Source organism: Apteryx mantelli, chromosome 10 (assembly GCF_036417845.1).
Source record: "Apteryx mantelli isolate bAptMan1 chromosome 10, bAptMan1.hap1, whole genome shotgun sequence".
In the NCBI taxonomy this organism is placed as follows: Eukaryota; Metazoa; Chordata; class Aves; order Apterygiformes; family Apterygidae; genus Apteryx; species Apteryx mantelli.
In genome coordinates, this window is record NC_089987.1 from 2,800,306 (window position 1) to 2,819,113 (window position 18,808).

The 18,808-nt window shown below is 41.2% G+C and overlaps 1 protein-coding gene across 1 annotated transcript; it reads left to right on the forward strand.

Annotated features, from left to right (window-relative positions):
• Nucleotides 1-3,078: 3,078 nt before the first annotated feature.
• CA5A (carbonic anhydrase 5A) lies at nucleotides 3,079-16,396 on the forward strand. The gene is made up of 7 exons (XM_067302386.1): nucleotides 3,079-3,227; nucleotides 4,409-4,606; nucleotides 8,703-8,821; nucleotides 10,560-10,655; nucleotides 10,806-10,868; nucleotides 12,742-12,897; nucleotides 14,836-16,396. The coding sequence occupies exons 1-7, from the start codon at nucleotides 3,125-3,127 to the stop codon at nucleotides 15,013-15,015; spliced, it is 915 nt and encodes a 304-aa protein (XP_067158487.1). The 5' UTR covers nucleotides 3,079-3,124; the 3' UTR covers nucleotides 15,016-16,396.
• The last annotated feature ends 2,412 nt before the right edge of the window (nucleotides 16,397-18,808 follow it).

Sequence of the window (18,808 nt, forward strand, 5' to 3'; positions counted from 1 at the left end):
ACCTCAACTGGGAAAGATAGGAAAAAAACAGTGCAAATGTAAGATACCTCCAAATAAACACTATAAACTTAAATGAAGCATCACTTTGACTGGGTGAAAGGTAAAAAGAGCACAGATTAGTTCTGTTTGCAGCAGATCTCTCTTCCAGGGGTGACACATCTCAGACCTGCTTCTTATATTGCAGTATTTACTATGACTCTTCTGTCAGTGCCATAGGTATGTCCATAACAGCACAGTAAATAATACACTAGACCCTTCCTCAACGCGCAAATCATAAACGGGGCAGGCATAGAGTGGAGTGTGCAAATTGCGAGCTATCTTAATTCTCACCTTTCTTTAATTTGCACATATGAAATCAGGCCTTGTGGGTGAGGTTTCGGTTTCTCTTTCCACATACCTCCTGTATCACTTGACAACTTATCCTGCAGGCCAGTTGCCAGGAGATATTTGGTGGTGATGTTCTCTGTATGCAGAAAGCATTCTCTGTTTAGGAACAAGAGAGGGCATAGCTGAAACCTCCCAGACGGTCCAGAAACATAACAATTTGGAAAAGTATGGCAACAGCAGAGACATACTGTAATTCGGGCTGCTGTTGTCCTCTCTAGCTTGCTGCATGAGCACCACACATCTCTTACATAAAACACCACTGCTTACGACTGGGAACTGACCAAGAAGAAATTCTGTTTCTGGAGTGGTCCAGAGGAGAAGATTCTGGCTACACTGGCAGACTGCTGGCACCAGGGCGTTATGTTTCCTTTTGCATCTATCTTTTGTCTTTTGGTTTGCAATTAAAATAAAAAAAAATCATCTCACTGCCGTTCAGTTCTTATGTTGAAGGGTTTTCTTTAAATCCCTAGTGAAGAAGAGTTTTGGTTTTAAATTAAATGCTCAGGTTTTACTAAAATTTATGCTCAGTAAAAAATAGTGTGTGAATGTAAACCGGATGCAGATCCTGTGAATGACTCAGGAGGGAAACCAGTGTGTTGTGAGTCAGTTATTTCCCTTCTGCAGCTAAACAGCCCATCATTTCTGCAAACCTATGCAGCAAGACCTTTGCTTTGGTTATATTGCTCAACCCACAAAAAATGACTCATTCTCTTCCACTTAGTAGCTCCATAATAAACTTCAAAGTTTTCAAAACCTTGATGATCAGATCCCTAAAAAAACCTTGCCAAAGTTTGGTCATCTTAATGCCACGGTGCAAAGCAGGTTGGGCAAATTCTGAGGTTTATTTTTAGACTGCTTTTAACATGCACAATAGAGAGATATTTGTATGGAAGCAAAGTTATGTTCTGCAACATAAGCATTTATACTATGATGTAGAGAATACATATATTAATTTTGTTGTCCTGGCCTCAAGGGGCACGAGATTGTCACTTGTATTTAGAGGACAATGTCACAGAATAATGGAATGTAAAGGAATGGGAATCTTGTTTCATTAGTAGATATGAGGAAAAACCCCGTATCTCCTGTTAATGCTCAATACCAAAAATATCTGGGGCTCCGGAAGCTCTGTCAAGTGTTCCCTGCTGCAGTTAGGAATGGAGTTCATATGCATTGTCTTCCTGACTAGGACCTACTTGTTGTTTGTAACTAGCTTCAGCAACAGCTACATCTGACCTGTGCTGAATACCGTTGCTTAACCACAATCAGTACTCTATTAAACTGGGATTAAGCCTGACTGAATCAAGACCTTTAAGGGCAGCAAGTGTTTTCAACTTCATCAAGTATCTCTCTTCTTTTTAAGGCATAGGAAGTTATACATTGAGGATGGCAAGGCTGCCCATACTGGAAAACATCATGAGAGGCAAACCAAGAATTATGTGTACAATCAAATGCTGCTATATATATGCACTTAACAGAAGGCATATCTTAAAAAAAATCTAAAAAGTAAAATGTGACTGAATTCAGGTTAAACAAATCCTGCCACTTGCAAATTATCAGATGCTGTTTGCCATCGTACATCGCCCAATAACCTATTTTCTGAGCAGGCAGTCACTCAAAGCAAATCACTTGCTAGATTTTCACCCCGTTACTCAGCTCAGAGTGCTCTATAAATGTTATGCTGTGAATACAATGGAAACTTCTTACAAAATGTTGTAAAATAGAGCAAACACTAAGTTACTTCTTGGTTGGCACAATCTGAGTGTCTAGTTTTTTCTCCATTTCAGCAAAACACTCTCAATGCTATGTCAGATATCTCATGAAAATTCAACAGCACTGACTGAGTAACAGGAATGAAGATCCCAAAGAGGTAAATGCAGATCAGCAAAAGAAGGATTTTGAGAAAGTAATCAAGAAATATGATTCAAAGCAGGTGATAAGATTAAAGAGAGGCATTGAGGTCTGGTGTTCTCTTCCTGGCAGCCCATGGACTCAGCAGAAATTAGGACATTTACTTCATCTCTGTGCCTCCGCAACCACCAGCAGTTTTCCACTGACTTCCCGTTTTTGTTTTGTGTTCCCTGCAGGTAGCTGTAACGTAGAAGAGCTGCATAGAGTAACCGGGGGTTTAACCACAGTTTAATCTAGGCCTGCTCTGAGCGGTGTCTGCTCCACGGACTCCTTTCACGCTCTCTGGCGTGGGCCCAGCACAGTGCTAGACCTGGTGCCCTTGGGACAGATGTGGACAGGTAGAGCGGCCCTAACACTGACTCCTCTGCACGTGCTTTTGGGGCAGCGCCAGGGCCACCTGCATCCCCGCAGGCGAGGGATCGCCCCTTCCCCGGGGAGCAACTGAAGCCTCCTAGCCGAGCAAAACTAGCTAGACAAGAACAAGCGTTAACCCCTCGGACGCGTAAGCGAGCTGGACTCGAGAGAAACGCGTAGTTTCGGTCTGAGCGAGGCGCACGGAGCAGCCCGGCCCAGCGGCAGCAGGGCGCGCACACGCCCCGCGCCGCTTCGGCCGCTTCTCTAACCGCGCCGGGAGGCAAAACGCGCTGCAAAGGCAGCGCCGGCGCCGGGGGAAGCGCGGCCGGGAGGCGGCGGCGGCGGAGGAGGCAGCCCGCGCCCCGGGGCAGCCGCGGCGGCGGCGGGGGGCCGAGCCGGAAGGGGCCGAGCCGAGCCGGGCCGGGCGGCGGCGGTGCCCGGGGGCTCGGCGGCCTCCTCCTCCTCCTCCTCCGCGATGCTGCTGCCGCTGCTGCGCCGGGCCTTGGCGGCCGCCTCGCCGCGGGGGACGCGCCGCTGCAGCCTGGGTGCCTGCTCCTCCTACCGCCTGCGAGACGCCCGTGAGTCCCGCCGCTCCCCGAGGGCGCCGACCCCCCGCCCCGCCGTGCCCATCCTGCCGCCCCGGCTGCAGGCGGCCTCCCCCCCCCCCGCCGCCGCCGCCGGCGCGTCCCCCTGCGCCGCGGGTCGCGTCCGCCCGGGCTCGGAGAGCGGCAGGAGCAGCCGCCGGCGAGAGCCCGGGGTGTCTCGGGCAGCGTCGCCGCGCTGCCTGCGCCGCCGCCGCCCTGAGCCTGAAGTTTCCTCTTTGCCGAGGCAGCTGAGGGGGGAGATGGCTCTGCTCAGCTGCCAGAGCGAGCCCTGACAAGAGCTAATGGTCTCTTCCCATGCGAAAAGCAAGCGGCTGGCTTGAGGCAGTTGTATCGGAGAGAGTAGCCCGAAGCACAGTGCTTCCAAGGCTCCGTGTTTGCATTCAGCGAGCAGGCAAGCCACAAAACCCTTCGTCCGCGGGCTGCCGCTGTCAGGAAACCGCAGATAAACAAGCCCATCTCAAATCCACACAAATCGCGGTTCCATTTTTAAGCTCAGCACACCCCTGTGGAAACTGTATTCCTGTCTCTGCCCTAGTCCTGCAAGTCTGAGATGCCCAAGCTGCCCTTGAAACTGATCATTTAGGGTTTTCTCACAGGCCTGGAGATCCTGGATCGGCTCTGGATCCTGACCCTACAAAGTGGCCTTGGTCAGTATTGCTTTGGGGGCCTCAGAAGAACTATGCCTTTAGCAGTGGTGTAACCCCTAAACCCAGGGGCATGTAGGCAAAAGGCTGTGGCACCTTCAAGAGAATATTTTTGCTCTAGAGTGGGAATTATCCTGTGTCTGGTGTGTTCTGACATCAGTTGATGGTACTGGTACATAAAGCTGAAGTGGTATGGCAAAGCTGTAAAACAAAAGCTCCTTTAAAATCCATTGGCAACAATAGGAAAATTTTCAGACAAGGGGGCAGAATTTCTTTGAAGCGTTTTGTTAATGCAGAAGGGTATCAACACAGCTGTAAGCCAAATGACTACACTTCCCTGTGTAGCTCTGAGTCGCACAACTGGAATGTATTATTTCCTTTAACTTCTGGTGCATCAGCTGACTTGAGTTGGCCTTCAAAGCCGATATCCCAGAGCACCTTCTCTTGCCAAAAAGTAGTTTTAAGTTCTGCATCATGCATTAGAGCCTGACTCTTTTCTTTTTCATCTAGTGCATCCACTTTGGCAGAGTCCGCTTTCCATTCCTGGAGGCACACGACAGTCTCCTATCAATATCCAGTGGAGAGATAGTATTTATGACCCCTTTCTGAAGCCCCTGAAAATCAGCTATGACCCAACCACGTGTCTGCACATCTGGAACAATGGATATTCCTTCCTGGTTGAATTTGATGATTCTGCTGATAGATCAGGTAAGCCAAACTCAGAAAGATCTAACTAATGTATGATTCATGCTTAGAGTAGCAAACCTTGCGTGCAGTAAAATCTCAAGTTCAATAACTAAGCAGATGTTGAAAACAAATACACAGCAGAAGAATGTTTTTGCTAAACAGAAATTTACAGTTTTGAGAATTGTAATGCAGAAGGTCTATACACGCCTCACTCTTACTATATATTTATTACCAGGGATATTGTGTGTAAATCTTCCACTGTAGGGTGACATTTATTCTTATCGGACAAGCGTTAATGGTCTGCCTTTTGATCAGCTCTTTATAATATCACGGCTTTGTCTGCACGAGTCAATCTTCAGTAATATGTATAATGTGTATATATATATAGCTACTTAACTTTAAATGTGATTCCGTCATTAAACATTAATAAACTAATCTGCCACTTATCTCTTTTGAAATGTTAACAGATATTTTTAATGCATTCAAAATAATCAGCAGCAGAATGAACTTTCAGTGGAAAAGCATACGTACTTATCTCAAGCTTTTGGAGATTTAAGTAATACTGAGCTGCTACCGTAGGGAGCAGGCATATGTGTTCCTGTTGCTTTAGTATAAATGAAAGTCCATACATGCAAAACCCAATTATGCATTCCAACAATTTGTTGTGACTAACTACTCTGACTGGAGCAGCTATGTTTTTTGAAATGTTCTGTAAATTCAAGTGATTTTCAAATCAAGATACTGCCACCAAATTGAAGATTTTCTTTTCATTGTTCCTTTTAAAGTCAAGTTTACCAAAGTATGTTGCTGTTATGTGTAAAGAGGTTGTTTAGCAAAGCTAGGTGAACCACTGAGTAGCATCTGATTCATGCCAATTACTCAGTTTGCCTTGGAGGGAGAAGTTGAGGGACCCTGGATGCGTTTGAATGTGTTTGATGGGGGTCATATCTGTTTAAAATGACTCTCTGCTTACCATGAGAGATACTAGAACTTACGGGATTTCATAATGTTCTTGGGAAGCGTTTGGCATGCGAAACAAATGTTTTATCTCCTTGATACCAGTATCTTTGGTTGATGTTTGGAAACAGGCAGAGAAAAAGAGTACAGCTAAGACGACAGTGGTATAATGCATGGAGTTTTCAGGGTGTCGTGTGAGGTTTTTTATTTTTATTGTTTATAGCTGTTCCCCCAGTATACTAGTTTCCAGCTAGGGAATATTCTAGTAATTGTTCATTTCAGGGCTATAATACGTAATAAAGAACCAGGATGTAACTTTTATTTTCACAGTACAAAATGCAGTTGTGTTCATGAGGTGGTGTCAGAGGAGACAGAGAGTTACGAACAAGCTCATCAGTGATTTTTAGCTTACTGGCTTTAGACCTGTTCTGCTTTTAACACCCTTTTACTTTATACAGCCATACCCCGCTATCATTTGAGGATGCGTTCCTGAAAAGTGTGATGGTTTGCAGATCAATGGATAACAAAGTCATTTTTTGCTTCAAGAATTGATGTAATAGAGGTGGGCTGCATGCAACAGCTGAAGAAATACGCAGCATTTAAATACACAGGGACAGTACCTGTGACATTGAGGCAAGCGTGGGATCATCAGGACTCAGAGGGCGTGCTGGCCTTTCAGAGGCTGGCTGTTTGGAACAAATCACAGCTCTGAAAGAGCTCAGCTGCTTCACCCTTGAGACTGAACACCTGACATAAATCTTTAGGCACAAGCATCCTTGTTGCCACCTTCTGGACAGTCACCTTTTTATCGTCATCATCTTCCTCAGATGAATTAAGGTCAATGAAGGGTGAAAGATGAAAAACAGGGTAGTAATGACAGCTGGTGGAGGATGGTATTAAATGATCAGTGACAGAACTCCAAAATGACAGACAGAGAAGCAGCAAATCGCGGGGTGTTGCTGTATAAACTGCCAGGTTTCCAAGTGCCTGCCTCCCTCCTCCACTTTTCTCTCTCTACTGTTGCTATATCTGGTTTTTCTTTCTGCCAGCTTCTGTCTAACCATAGTAGAAATCCAGAGAAGAAAAGCTTATGAATAAACAAACAAAAAGAGGCAACAAAGTTGAAACAGAAGATGAAAAACACAAAATGAAGCATGTATCCAGGATAGCATGCAGAACTCCCGAGATGAGGCAAAACAAGACTTGGACAAAAGATGAAGGTAGTGCTTCTATTGGGTGTTTGCTTATGAACAGAGCAGGAGGATGAAGAAGGAAGAGGGTGTGGGGAAGGTATGTAAAGTACATGGTCCTGTCTGTGTGCATGAATGCCATCTGCTTCAAGGAAATGAGCCTAAAATGCAACCAGGGCTAGAGTAAAGAACTGCTGTGATTCTTTCCCTCACTCCTCATTAGAGTCTCTTTAAAATTCCCTTTTGCTTTGAAATTGTCAACTTAAATAGTTGAGAGGAAGTGGAACGCGAAAATGCCTGGAAAGGGATTGTAAGTTCCTGTTTATTTCCTGTCTTTTTCTAGTGTCCACTCTAAGAACCTGATTTTGTACATATGTGTGCCTGTGCCTAACTACTCATGAGCAAATGTTCAAATGAATGCGATTATTCACATGGATGTAGTCACTTGGGGGTTTGCATTTTCACATAATCAGGAATGGACGATATTAAGAGCACAGAAACCTTAATTCTGACTTTATAAGACTTGGCAGTGTGGTCCTCATCTTCATCCCATCCCCCCAAATTATCTTCGTCTAATCAGGATTTTATGACTGACAGTCAGTTTTGCATTTATGCCAAGAGCTGAGCAGCAGTGGTTGAAATTAATTAAATGCCAATCTGCATAGCTTGTTTTATCTTACTCTTTCATCAGAAGCAGGCCTGCTGGAACAAACTTAGAATTTCAAATCTGCTGGCGTTCCCCCCTCCCCCCCCCAAAAAAAAACCCCCACCAAACTCCTAATGCCTCATTGTTTTCTCCTTAGCATTAAAGTGATTAACTTCTTTTTGGAAGTAGCATTGGGATTATATGCTTTGTACAATGGTTTGCTGTAAAATTTAAGCATGAGTTACAGTTAAGTAAAATCAGCAAATCAGTCTCGACAGCTACATATTTGTTAGCCCTTTGAAAGTAGTTACAATCTGTGGTTGAGCAGATGCTGTGATGTGGTGGCTAGCAAGAAGACTTTGTACAGTACTGCTGGTTCAGTCAGGAGGAAATGAGTAAGAACCAGCAGAAAACCAGGCGTGGATGGTTTCATTCACATTACTTACAAAATGATGAGAAGCCTTTTGAAAACAGGAGAGCAAAACCTTAGGAATATTTACCCATGCTTATGGATAAGTGGTGCATTAAAGCTTCCAGAAACCTGGAATTTTCCCCATGGACAGATCGCATTTTTAGATGCTGTGTGGTGTGTAGCTTGAACATTTTACAATAGGCACAATATTAGCGTATTTCTAGGTATGTAGGAGATCTTTTGACATTGGTTATGTAGTCTGAGAGCTGTGTCGCAGTAAGTAATGGTTCTTGCAGATTAGTACTTTTGGACTTTTGTAAATTTTCAAAAAAGAGAAAATTGAATGTTTGACCCAATGTACTGATTCTACTAACAAAATCAGTAAAAACTTGAAGACTTGTCTTATTAATATTAAAGACTTGTCACTGGAGAAATGTCAATATTTCTCATAGATATTGAGGCTTCACTGGGATGTTATTTAATAGATGTATCCATTGCTTTGTCTTTGTCATCATACGTGTTTTCTGTGGTAAGACAGTTCTCGAATCCCTGTTCCAGGAGAAGAATGTAGAATTTGTGTGTTATCACTATGAATCTGCTAAACTCCATGTGAATTGGGAAAAGTTTTACTCCCTTTAGGGAAGACGGATAAGGAGATTAAGCTTATTGTCTCCAATTTGGTATAGTGAAGCTAGACTTCAAGGAAAATAGCGTTGTGTTTGCCTTGAACGATTTTGTCATAACAAAGCGAGTTGTAAAAGTATCCGAGGGGTTAGGGGACTGTTGCAGTAAGACAGTTGCTGCAGCTGATTTTCTTGGACAAGTTATTTTGAACGATGATCTTACTGTGTTACTATTCTGCACAATTCAAAACCATGTTAATTAATGTGCGTGTCTTGTTTTGTTTTTTAGTAATCACGGGAGGTCCCTTGGAAAACCAATACAGGCTAAAGCAATTCCACTTCCACTGGGGAGCCATAAACGAGTGGGGTTCAGAACACACCGTTGACAGTAAAGTTTACCCAGCAGAGGTATGAGGAAAAATGCTGAACAGCGCAGATACTTGCAGGGGCTGGACACTGTGTTTCAGGCTGTCTGTAACTATAATGCTCGCTAGAAAGCGCAGAATTGTTTGACTTGAACTGCAACTTGCTAAGGATCAGACCTGCTAAGTGCCACAGCTCTTCTACCTTTTCATTAGTAAGTTCATATCCACTGTATTTTCTGGAGAACTCATCCTTAAATTGAACATTGGCCACATGACAGAAAATTTCATTGGTTTTCTCTTCCCTGAATTCTCACGGTGGTAGCTGCTGGATGAGACTAAGGCAGGCAGCAAAATATCATTGGTATTCCAGCTCCATCCAGATGGAATGGCACAACGGCTGCTCTAAAGGGGAAAGGGTGAGAGAAAGCAAACAGCGGCTTCAGACAGGCAGTTATTTTCCTCAGCTTAAAGGAGCTTCCAGATCTTAGCTGATGTGGTGCTGATCAGACAGACAGCAAATGCTGAGATAAAACGCACAAGCTCAGATCTCAGTTAAAAAGATTTGTAACTGCTTTACCTCTGAGATGCATCAAGCTAAGTGTTCGTAAGAGGTGTAGGATCTATTTTCTTGGGAGTGAGGTGGATGTGCTGCATCTCAGCCACTGTCTTTAGTGCACCTCCAGTCCTTACTGCTTTTAAAGGACCTTGTCTACTATTACCAAACGCTTGCAGAGTAATAAAACACATACTAAATGCTGTTTTCATTAACATGAATATTTAAAGCAGAAATGGAAGATTATATAATTCTCATACCTGTACCTATAACTCAAGAAACCTGACCCTGCTCACCTTATATACAGTAACTTCCCTGTGTGTTTAAGCCTGACTCCTGGTTAATGTTAGAAAGCTTATTGTAATAACTATAAGAAATGCACAAAAAAATTTTGATAACTGGAATCTGCAGCAGGCTTCTATGCTAATATAATGGTCATCGTGATTATTTTATTTTCTGTTTCTGACTCTTATGCAATTTTTAATGTAGCAAAACTTTTGTGAGTAGACAAGTACTGAGGCAGAAGGAGAGTCAATAAAGAAGATGGGCCCAAAGGGAAAAATACAGATCAAGTTGCTCAGAGAGGAAAGTATAACAGGTGTAAACATAATTACTTGCCAAAAATGGTGAATTTGAAAAATGGTTATTGCTTATTTTTGAGAAAATGATTATCTCCTTTTAATGATTTCATAATGATGCCTATTTGCTTGGCAAGATATTTATTAACAGCAAAGCTGTATGACTAAGTTTTGGGGCTGGTGCCGGTTTTCTGTTTAGTGCACAAAACCTGTCATGAGAATGTTTGTTGGACATGTAACAGTGCAAAGGAAGCTTGTGTTATGTTCAGGAGAGAGTTCCTTAGCAGAGTAGCATATTCTGTTCTTTCTGTTAGGATAGATGGAAGTTTTCCTCAGTTCCAATTACACTAAACTATTTTTGTGCCTTTAACTAGCATTTCTGTAGTCTGTTTCCCACAAGCAAAATCCCTTTCATTTGTGTGAAATGGTTCTTGGGCTCTGCTTTAAAAAAATGGGTGGAGGAAAGGACCATTATCTTCCAATAATATTTTTGTCCTCATTTTTGTGGCTTCCCTTTTCTGAGGTAGCTCACTTTTGCATCTCTCAAATTGCCAAGGACCAAATGTGGCAAAGATCAAAATAGGTCAAGTTTCTTGATATCATTGCTCTGCTCTGTGCATGTGTTGATTTCTCATTCATTTATATTTCAGCTGCATTTAGTACACTGGAATGCTGTTGTGTACCCAACTTTCGAAGAAGCTGTAATGGAAGGTAACGGCTTGGCTGTTATTGGAGTATTTTTAAAGGTAATTTCACTTTGTATAAAAGCTGTAATGATGCCTTTTTAGTGTCATTATTGGTAAAACAGATACAGTCCAAAATACTTCTAGATTTCTTTTCATGTCAAAAACACTGATTAAAGTAGATACTTAACATCTCCTATCTGTGTCCTGTAGCTAGGAGAACATCATGAAGGACTGCAGATGTTGGTAGATGCCTTGCCAGCAGTTAAACACAAGGTAATTATTTTTAAATGTCCCACTGATTAGCTCAGCATAGCTAGCGCAGTCATTCAAGCTAACCAAGACTTTTATGATAGCGAAACACTAATAAACATTTTCGCTATCGTTGATGATCATAGACTGGGGGCCTGACTGACATGTAGGGAGAATTGTTAGATTATAGTTGAGGAAAAAAATGTTAATTTTTGAGGAGGAGACTGTATACTTTAAGCTTTCCAAACTCCTTGGTTTAAGAAATGATGCTCTCGAGATTGTGTATCCGTAGAAGGGCATGATACGTATTTAGCATCTCCCTTGCTGAACCGGCCCTTCTGCTTTCTTGAAAGCAGATGCCACTGGATTGGTTTTTGCATTTTGCTTTCTAGAAGGAACTTACTGTGCTGTGGAAATGTTGCTTTATTTCTTGTGGAATTAAGACTCTCTAATCTTTGCTTTTGGAAGGAGATAATTTTTGCTTGTTTTTAAACACTAAATTTTCTGCTAAGGAAATGCAACTGTTTCTTCATAGTTGAATTCTGAATTTTCTGCCTTCTGCCAGGAGAGGGAGCACTGCGCCTCTGGTAGAGCTCAGAAGCAGCTCATGCTGCTCCAGCTGCTGGTTCCTTTTGAAAGTACCTAAAAGACACATCTAGAAGTTTGCTGGCTTGTGTGTCCATTTGAAGTCACTGTGCCTTTATCACAGTGAGAATTACTTTTATCCAAACAAAACAAATATTTATGGCAATATAGTGAAAACTTCCAGAACAAGTCTGTTCACTGCCAAAAAAGACCAACAGAAATCTGTAAATATACATCCATTATGAGAATACATAATGTTTTATAGCATCCGAATTTGAATTAAACTAAGGTCGAGGCCTTTCAAAAACGAAGTATCTAACATTAGGCTTATAAAACTGCGTGTGAGCTGCCCTGAAAAGGGCCTGATTTTCAATGGGTGTCAGTTGCCCAGCAACTCTGTCAGCGCTTGGTTTAAAACTTTTGAACACCCTCGGTGCCTTGCCAGCACTATCACTGACTTAAGCACCAAACCCTGAGGAACGTCATCCAGGCTTGAGGAAGGAGGAATGGGAAAATAATGCCTGCTCTGATGTTCTTGTACCTTCTTCTCACAGTTTGGGTGAAAGCTCCCATTGAGTGTCTCTTGTTCAACTCTCTATTTTTGAAAAGTTTCTTCACTGTAATGTTTCTCATTCTCCACGGGAACCAATAAAGATTATCTAAGGGAAACAAGATATTCCTTTCCTCCCCCCCCCAGTATATCCTGGAAACACCCTAGGTATAAAATATTTGTGTAGGAGATCAAGGGCTCCAAAGCTTTTACATGCTGACTGGTATCTCAGTTGTGGGAGTGCAAGTTCTGGAGACATGAATACTTGATGCGACTTGAATAAAATCTTAGTTGTCTTCCCTCTCCCTGCTGCCTAAAATCGTTTGGCTAAAAATAAAAGCACTATCATTTGAGATCTTTTGAGTACACATGCCAGAACTACCTGAACTTATTCCACCATTCAGGCTTTTTTTTTTCCCCCGGTTTGCTTCTCGCTCTCACACAGACATAGTCTGTTAGTCCTTCGCATGCTTTTCTTCATTCAATTCCTAATGGTTTGTGGGGACAATGGAATACTTTAAATTTTATCTATTCACTGGCTGCCTCTGATGCTTTAAACCCAGTTTAACAATTTTATAACAACTTCATGGAGTTTTAAGTTATTTTTATGTAGCTTATTGTTAATATTCACAACATTTAATTTTGCATATGCATATGTAACGTGCAATATTTAATCTCATTGTTAAGATCTTTTTAAATCTTCTGTGATATTTTTTCCTCAAATTACAATTTGAAAAAATAAATTCTTTTTCTGGACTTTAGGACACGGTTATTGAGTTTGATGTCTTTGATCCCTCCTGTCTGATACCTTCGTGCCCTGACTATTGGACCTACGCGGGCTCTTTGACTACTCCCCCACTTACAGAATCAGTCACATGGATTATTAAGAAGAAACCAATAGAGGTTGATGAAAATCAGGTAAATTTTGTGCAAACATTTCATTTTATACCATACCTGTTTGACTGCCTACTTCTGGAGAGGGCAAGTAAAGATGCGCAGAAGAAGTTGTAAGCAGGACCGGTAATTCTCTGTGAAAGCAATGATAGGCGACTGCTTCACACCTCGTATCTGTTTGGGGAAGTACACTGACCTTTACAATAGCTAATATAGAGACCTCTGCAGTGAGCAGTATGAGATGCTTCTCCGGCTCCCCAAATAGTTTCATCCTGATCTCTGACAATGTCTTGTGCTGGAAACTGCTGCTTGAAAACTTCTAACATTGTCTGTTAGAACACTGCATGTTTTTGCTCTCCTTAACAGGGTCTGGTCCTTTTTAGTAAGGAGGGAGAAGAAAGAGTAGGTTTTGTGGAATTTTCAGCTCCGCTGACTTTTCGTGTGTATTCCTAATAGCTATGTGCGTTTGCACAGGAATCTTGCAGAAACTGCAAGGACCAATCCTCCGTTCTTCCCGTGGGGCCAGCTCTGAAGGTGCAGAAGGGAGACGTACCTTTCCAATAGCCAAAGATAGAGTGAACCCCAATAGGTTTTCTCCTTTGCTTTTGTGGTTGTGTTTACACTGTAGTTGGCTGTACTGTCCTTGAATTTCCTTTTCTATTTCCCTTTAAAAAGGACAGACAAACAAAGGTTTCTGTAAGTGTTAACGTTCCAGAATTTAGCCCAGGCAGAGGAGCTTTTGGTCAGTAGTCTTTTCTGATGCTAGCCCTAACTTGTCACCATTAACTGTCTACTGCTCTTGATTTTAATACTTCCTGTTGTACAATATGATGTTATTCCTTTGTATGTAAGAGGTGTAAGGACAAGTAGGACAAGTAGAAAATGGTCAGAAAGAGGACAGATTGGAACTGTACTACAACTACATTTTTAGGGGTGTTTTTTCAGGATTTTTTGTGTATTCAAAGGAGTGATAAAAATCAAGAAGCATTATAGCATAGAATAAATCCTGGAGATTGTTGCAAATCAAGGAAAAATGTACTATGGCCCAATCTGCCAATTTTTCATGCTTGAAGAAACACTGAAGGAAAGTCATCTGTGCAATGTCTGTGTTTTTTGAGGCTTTGGTTAATAATAAAGTGCGAGTTCAATGATGTGAGGTGAAATACTGTTGTTGGTTTTGTTGGTTTTTGTTTTTTTAAATAAGGGTTCTGCATGGAGCTAGTGTCCATCTGTAGTCAAGCTCCAAACTAACATTTACCCTGAAGAGTAGGCACGTACATGATATTAATGTTTTGGTTTACATAAAGGAACAGGACTGGAAGAATAGAAAACTGTAGGAGAACAAGGAAGAGAGCTGAATGCTTACTGTATATTTTTTCTTTTCCAATCAAACTCTTTCTCATCTTTTTCTCTTGGCTCTTCTTCACTCTCATTCTCTTATGGCATAGAAAGGCTTATAGTTTACATAATATTGTAATTGTGAACATTAAAAATCTGATCTGCTACACATATTTTTAATCCTCAGTTATAAACCTTGAAAGCAACAACTACACAGCTACCTAGATTGCTTGTTGAGATTTCCTCTTTTCTGGGTACGAGCATATGCCAACAGAACTCCAGGAAGGATATAAATTAAGAAGTTCAGAGAGATTTATTTAAAGATGGCATATGTTCCAGTGTTTGAATGGGAATCAGTTCTTTCTCAGAACTGACACATTCAAGATCTAATTTGCCTAAAGATGGCAGATGATTGACAGCTCATCTTCTGCACTGATATGGATGGTGGCATAATCTTTATCAGCAGGTGGCGAAGAAATGCCAGAAGTTCATGCTAAGATTTCTCAGAATGTGAATGTAAGAGTATATCTGATAGTTTCTAAGCATGAATGATTTTGTTTGGTCATTTACTCCAATAATTCTCCTCTTAGTAAAGTCACAAAATTGGCCATTTCTCATTCTCAGCTGGAGGCATTTCGGATGCTGCTCTTTACTTCAGATGGTGAAGAAGAAAAGAGAATGGTAGACAACTTTCGCCCTCTTCAGCCATTAATGAATCGGACCGTCCGTTCATCCTTCCAAAACATGCATCTCTTGAATATTGAAGCACAGTCCAAGGACCATGCTCAGCAGATTGGGCCATAGATGGCCCGTGAAATGTCAGTCCAGATTGCAATACCTGGATATAACTGACTTTTTTATTATTCTTTTTTCCTCTTTTGCAGTGTGTGTATATGCCGTACAATTTCACAGCTAGCCGTTTTCAGTTCTACTAAGTGCCATTGAGAAGGAGCAAATACTAACTCTTAACAACTTTACTCACTTTAAAACAGAGTTCAATAAATGTTAGTATGTGTCAGGAGTTATTTTGAAAGTTAAAGGAAAAATAAGGGGAGGAGATCTTATTCCCTGTCTTTTGTCTGAATTGTTATGTGCCTCTTCAAACACTCTCAGTGTCTTGAATGAATTAATAGTCCTGACTGAAAACAAGCAGGAAGCGTGAAGAAGTCAAGAGTCTATTAATACTGATCAGGTGCATTGTAGAATTGTTTCAGTGGTTTGGGAGGAGAACTATTGTCTTGTTATTTAGAAAAGACTTCTTCTTTTTTTTTTCTTCAAAAGAAAAAAGAAAACAGCGCCCCAAACTTGGTGCTTAGGATGACAAGAGGAGAACGAAAAATTTGATTTGTGGAATCTAGACCTTTTCCATCGCATTCGCTGCGTGATCACTATTTGGTATGGATGGAGCCACAGAGTATCTGCTATATCTATACTGCAAGTCAGAAGACATTTTCCAAAACCCAATAACAAATTTAGAACCTTTTTAACAGAGAAAAGTAGAAGCTGCCAAAACTAATAATGTGCCAGGAGAGGAGAGCAGGAGAAAAGAACCGCCAGTATCTCAAGACTGTGCAACGAATTCGACAAAAATGTCCAGTTGATCCCAGGAAATTAATCACATCAGAGGAAAACAAAATTAGCGGAGCCCCAGCTGACCATGCTAATGGGGTGTGGGGGGAGTGGATTTCTGAAACCTAATCCAGTGCTAGGAGAGTGTGGACAAAACGCAGCATTCAGGTACTCGAAAGATTTTTCGGCAGCTCTTAGAGCACCAGTGTACTCTTTTCAACGTTTTGCCTAAAACTGTACCTTTCTTAAGGGAGTTGCCTAGCTTAATGACAACTTGGGACCAGACGGTGTTACAGAACCTTATGGAGATGAATTTAAGTCATGGTGGAATCTTATTTGGGGACCAGACAAAATTGCCCTTTAAGTTGCCAGTCGCAGAGCCTTATCCTAGAGTTATGGTCCAGTGGCACAAGCTGTATCTACCTCTGAAGCATACTACTAGCCATGATTTTCTCTAGAGCATGTTTCTCACTGCCTTTATGTGCTTTATTGTATTTAACGGTGTGACTGTACATTAAATTCATGTACAAAATACATGATCAGATTTTCTGATGAGGAATAGGTCTGTCTGTAAACTGATTACATGATCTTGATTGATTGTATTTAATATCTTTTTGGGGGACAGGTGTTGATTGGGCTACTTCTGCCAGTAAGCAAAGTCACCGGTTGCTGGTGTCATTCAGCACAAGAGATGCCAGGACACTAGCTTGTCAGTGCTAATTCAGAACTTTAGGATTGCTACTGTTTTTTTGTTTTTGTTTTGTTTTTAAGTTCAAGTGTTCAGTTTAAAAGCACTTTATGATATTTTAGTGTGAGCCCGACTATTTCAAGGCTTTGCGATGTTTTTGTTTAGCTGCTTGAAGTGCCCAGTTTCTGCCTCTGCTTCCTTCGTAACTCTACCTCAGGCTGTTACTCCGTTGCAGCAATTGTGCCTTTCTGCCTTGGCAATTTGAAATGTGCCGCTTACCTTAGAGGGATTCTACACTAAACAGTAAATGTAAGATCATCTTTCTTCTCTCCCTGTTCTGCTTTACTGTGCAATATGTAATTAACACTGCTATATGTATCTTCAGATAATTTACTTCTCCTAAGCCCATGCTGCTTAGTTGAACTATGCCATGTATGTCTCTGGCATCACCAACCAGATATTTACTATGTTTCACTTGCACTTTCCACTAGTGTCTGAAATCCTTGGATTACACAGCTGTCACTGAGGGCATAATCAAGCCTTCCTGGGCCTGCAAAGTGCAACTAAGGGCATCACAGTGGTGCTAGTCTGCAGAACCACATCAGTGGTGGTTTTGCCGGAGAATGGCAGGTTCCAAAATAATTCTGGAAGGGAGATTTACAGGCCTGGCAATAGGAAAAGCATTCCTTACTTTCCGCTTGAGCGTACTTGACCTAGAGTCATTGTTAAGCTTGAAGTTTCTTTTCAGTACTGTTCCTACAAATGCTTTTCTGAGAAGGACCCTGTATAAAGATGGCAGCAATTCAGAACTGGGTGCTTTGCAGATACCTTGTATACCTTTGAGATTTTTTCCTCCTCGTTATTAGCAGTTAGGAAAAAATGTGATGGAAAGTCATATTAATGTTGCCTTTGCGTTTAAAAGTACAAGTGACGCAGCAGCACTAAGCTAGCTATAGGTACCCTGCATCAACCAAAATATTTGAAACTAATGCATTATAAAATTTCAGGTGGGTACGGAGAAGAAAGCTGTGACATAGTCTCCATGATATCAGTGAGGAGCCATCTGTTTGCTTTATTAGCAGAGGAAAACCATTTGGAGTAAAGAGGAAACAACCTGGCTTAATGTGGCTCAGTTTGAATTACCAGCTATAAATACACATGAACTTTTAACGTGCTTAAAGCTGCAAGCTAAGCCAGCATCTCTAAATTAGTATAGAATCTTTTCGTGTAAGGCACTCTTTTCTTGTCATTATTAGTGTAAGGTCTTAAAAACAAGCAAGCCCTCCCCATCATAAGCGAAAGGGGTCTTTAAATAAACTTCATACTACAGCTCAAAGTATTTTAGTTGCCGTGGTAATTTTCATAAAGTTTTTGTGCAGCTCTGATTCGCTAAGCTTGTTTCACTAGTTGATAAAGCTTTCTTGGCAAATGCAAAATATACATTTTGTTCTTAGGGAGCTACTGTAGTATGAATGTTTAATCTTCAGGTGTTTTCATAATGCTGTAGTATATTTGTATCCAACTGAATTCCCATTGATTAGATTTGTTCTACAGAAGAAAATTTTTTCCCTAGTTGCATCTCTTCCAGTATGCTCACTACTATGCAGCAGTCACAATGATGTTGAATATTTTATCTCCAGTGATCTAATTAAGATGTAAAATTCTCATATAGATTTAATTATTTTGTTAAAGTAGTCATGGAAGTTTTACTAGAGAACAGCTGTATTATCCAGGCGTACAGTTAATAAGCTATATTTTCTGTATATATATTTATATAAAATCACATCTAAATATACAGACACATAAAATTAATAAGTTTTCAGCAATGAATTTCAAATATCGCAAAACAGGGTCAGCATTAAACTTTTAATTCTACTGTGCTAAGAAAATAAGCTTTCCTGGGATTTTCTGTTACAATTATTTTGCTCCAATCTGAGATGCTGTTGCATTTACATATTAGTGTTCTAGCATCTCTGGTTCAGGTAGGCTGTATCTCAGTTGCGGGGCAGATTGTCATATGTTGAGATTAGCAGACTGGAAATGAGTAGAAAGTTTATTTTTATTTTTATGTTACAATGACCGCATTGGCCTTGCAAAAGTTAACTTCAAGGAAGATAATTCTGCATGCATACGTATGTGCATAAAATAGGTGGTGGGGCATAATTCTTTTGTCTTATTTTTCAGCCTTTTTCATGGCGGGGGGGACAAAACCTATGACTCTATTTGGTTGTTGGACTTTATTTAGCTAATATTTGTAGTGATTTTGCACAACTGAGTTAAGCCCTATTTGCAGGTGTCTGCATAGGAATCTTTTGACTCTTCTTTTAGATGGTACAATAT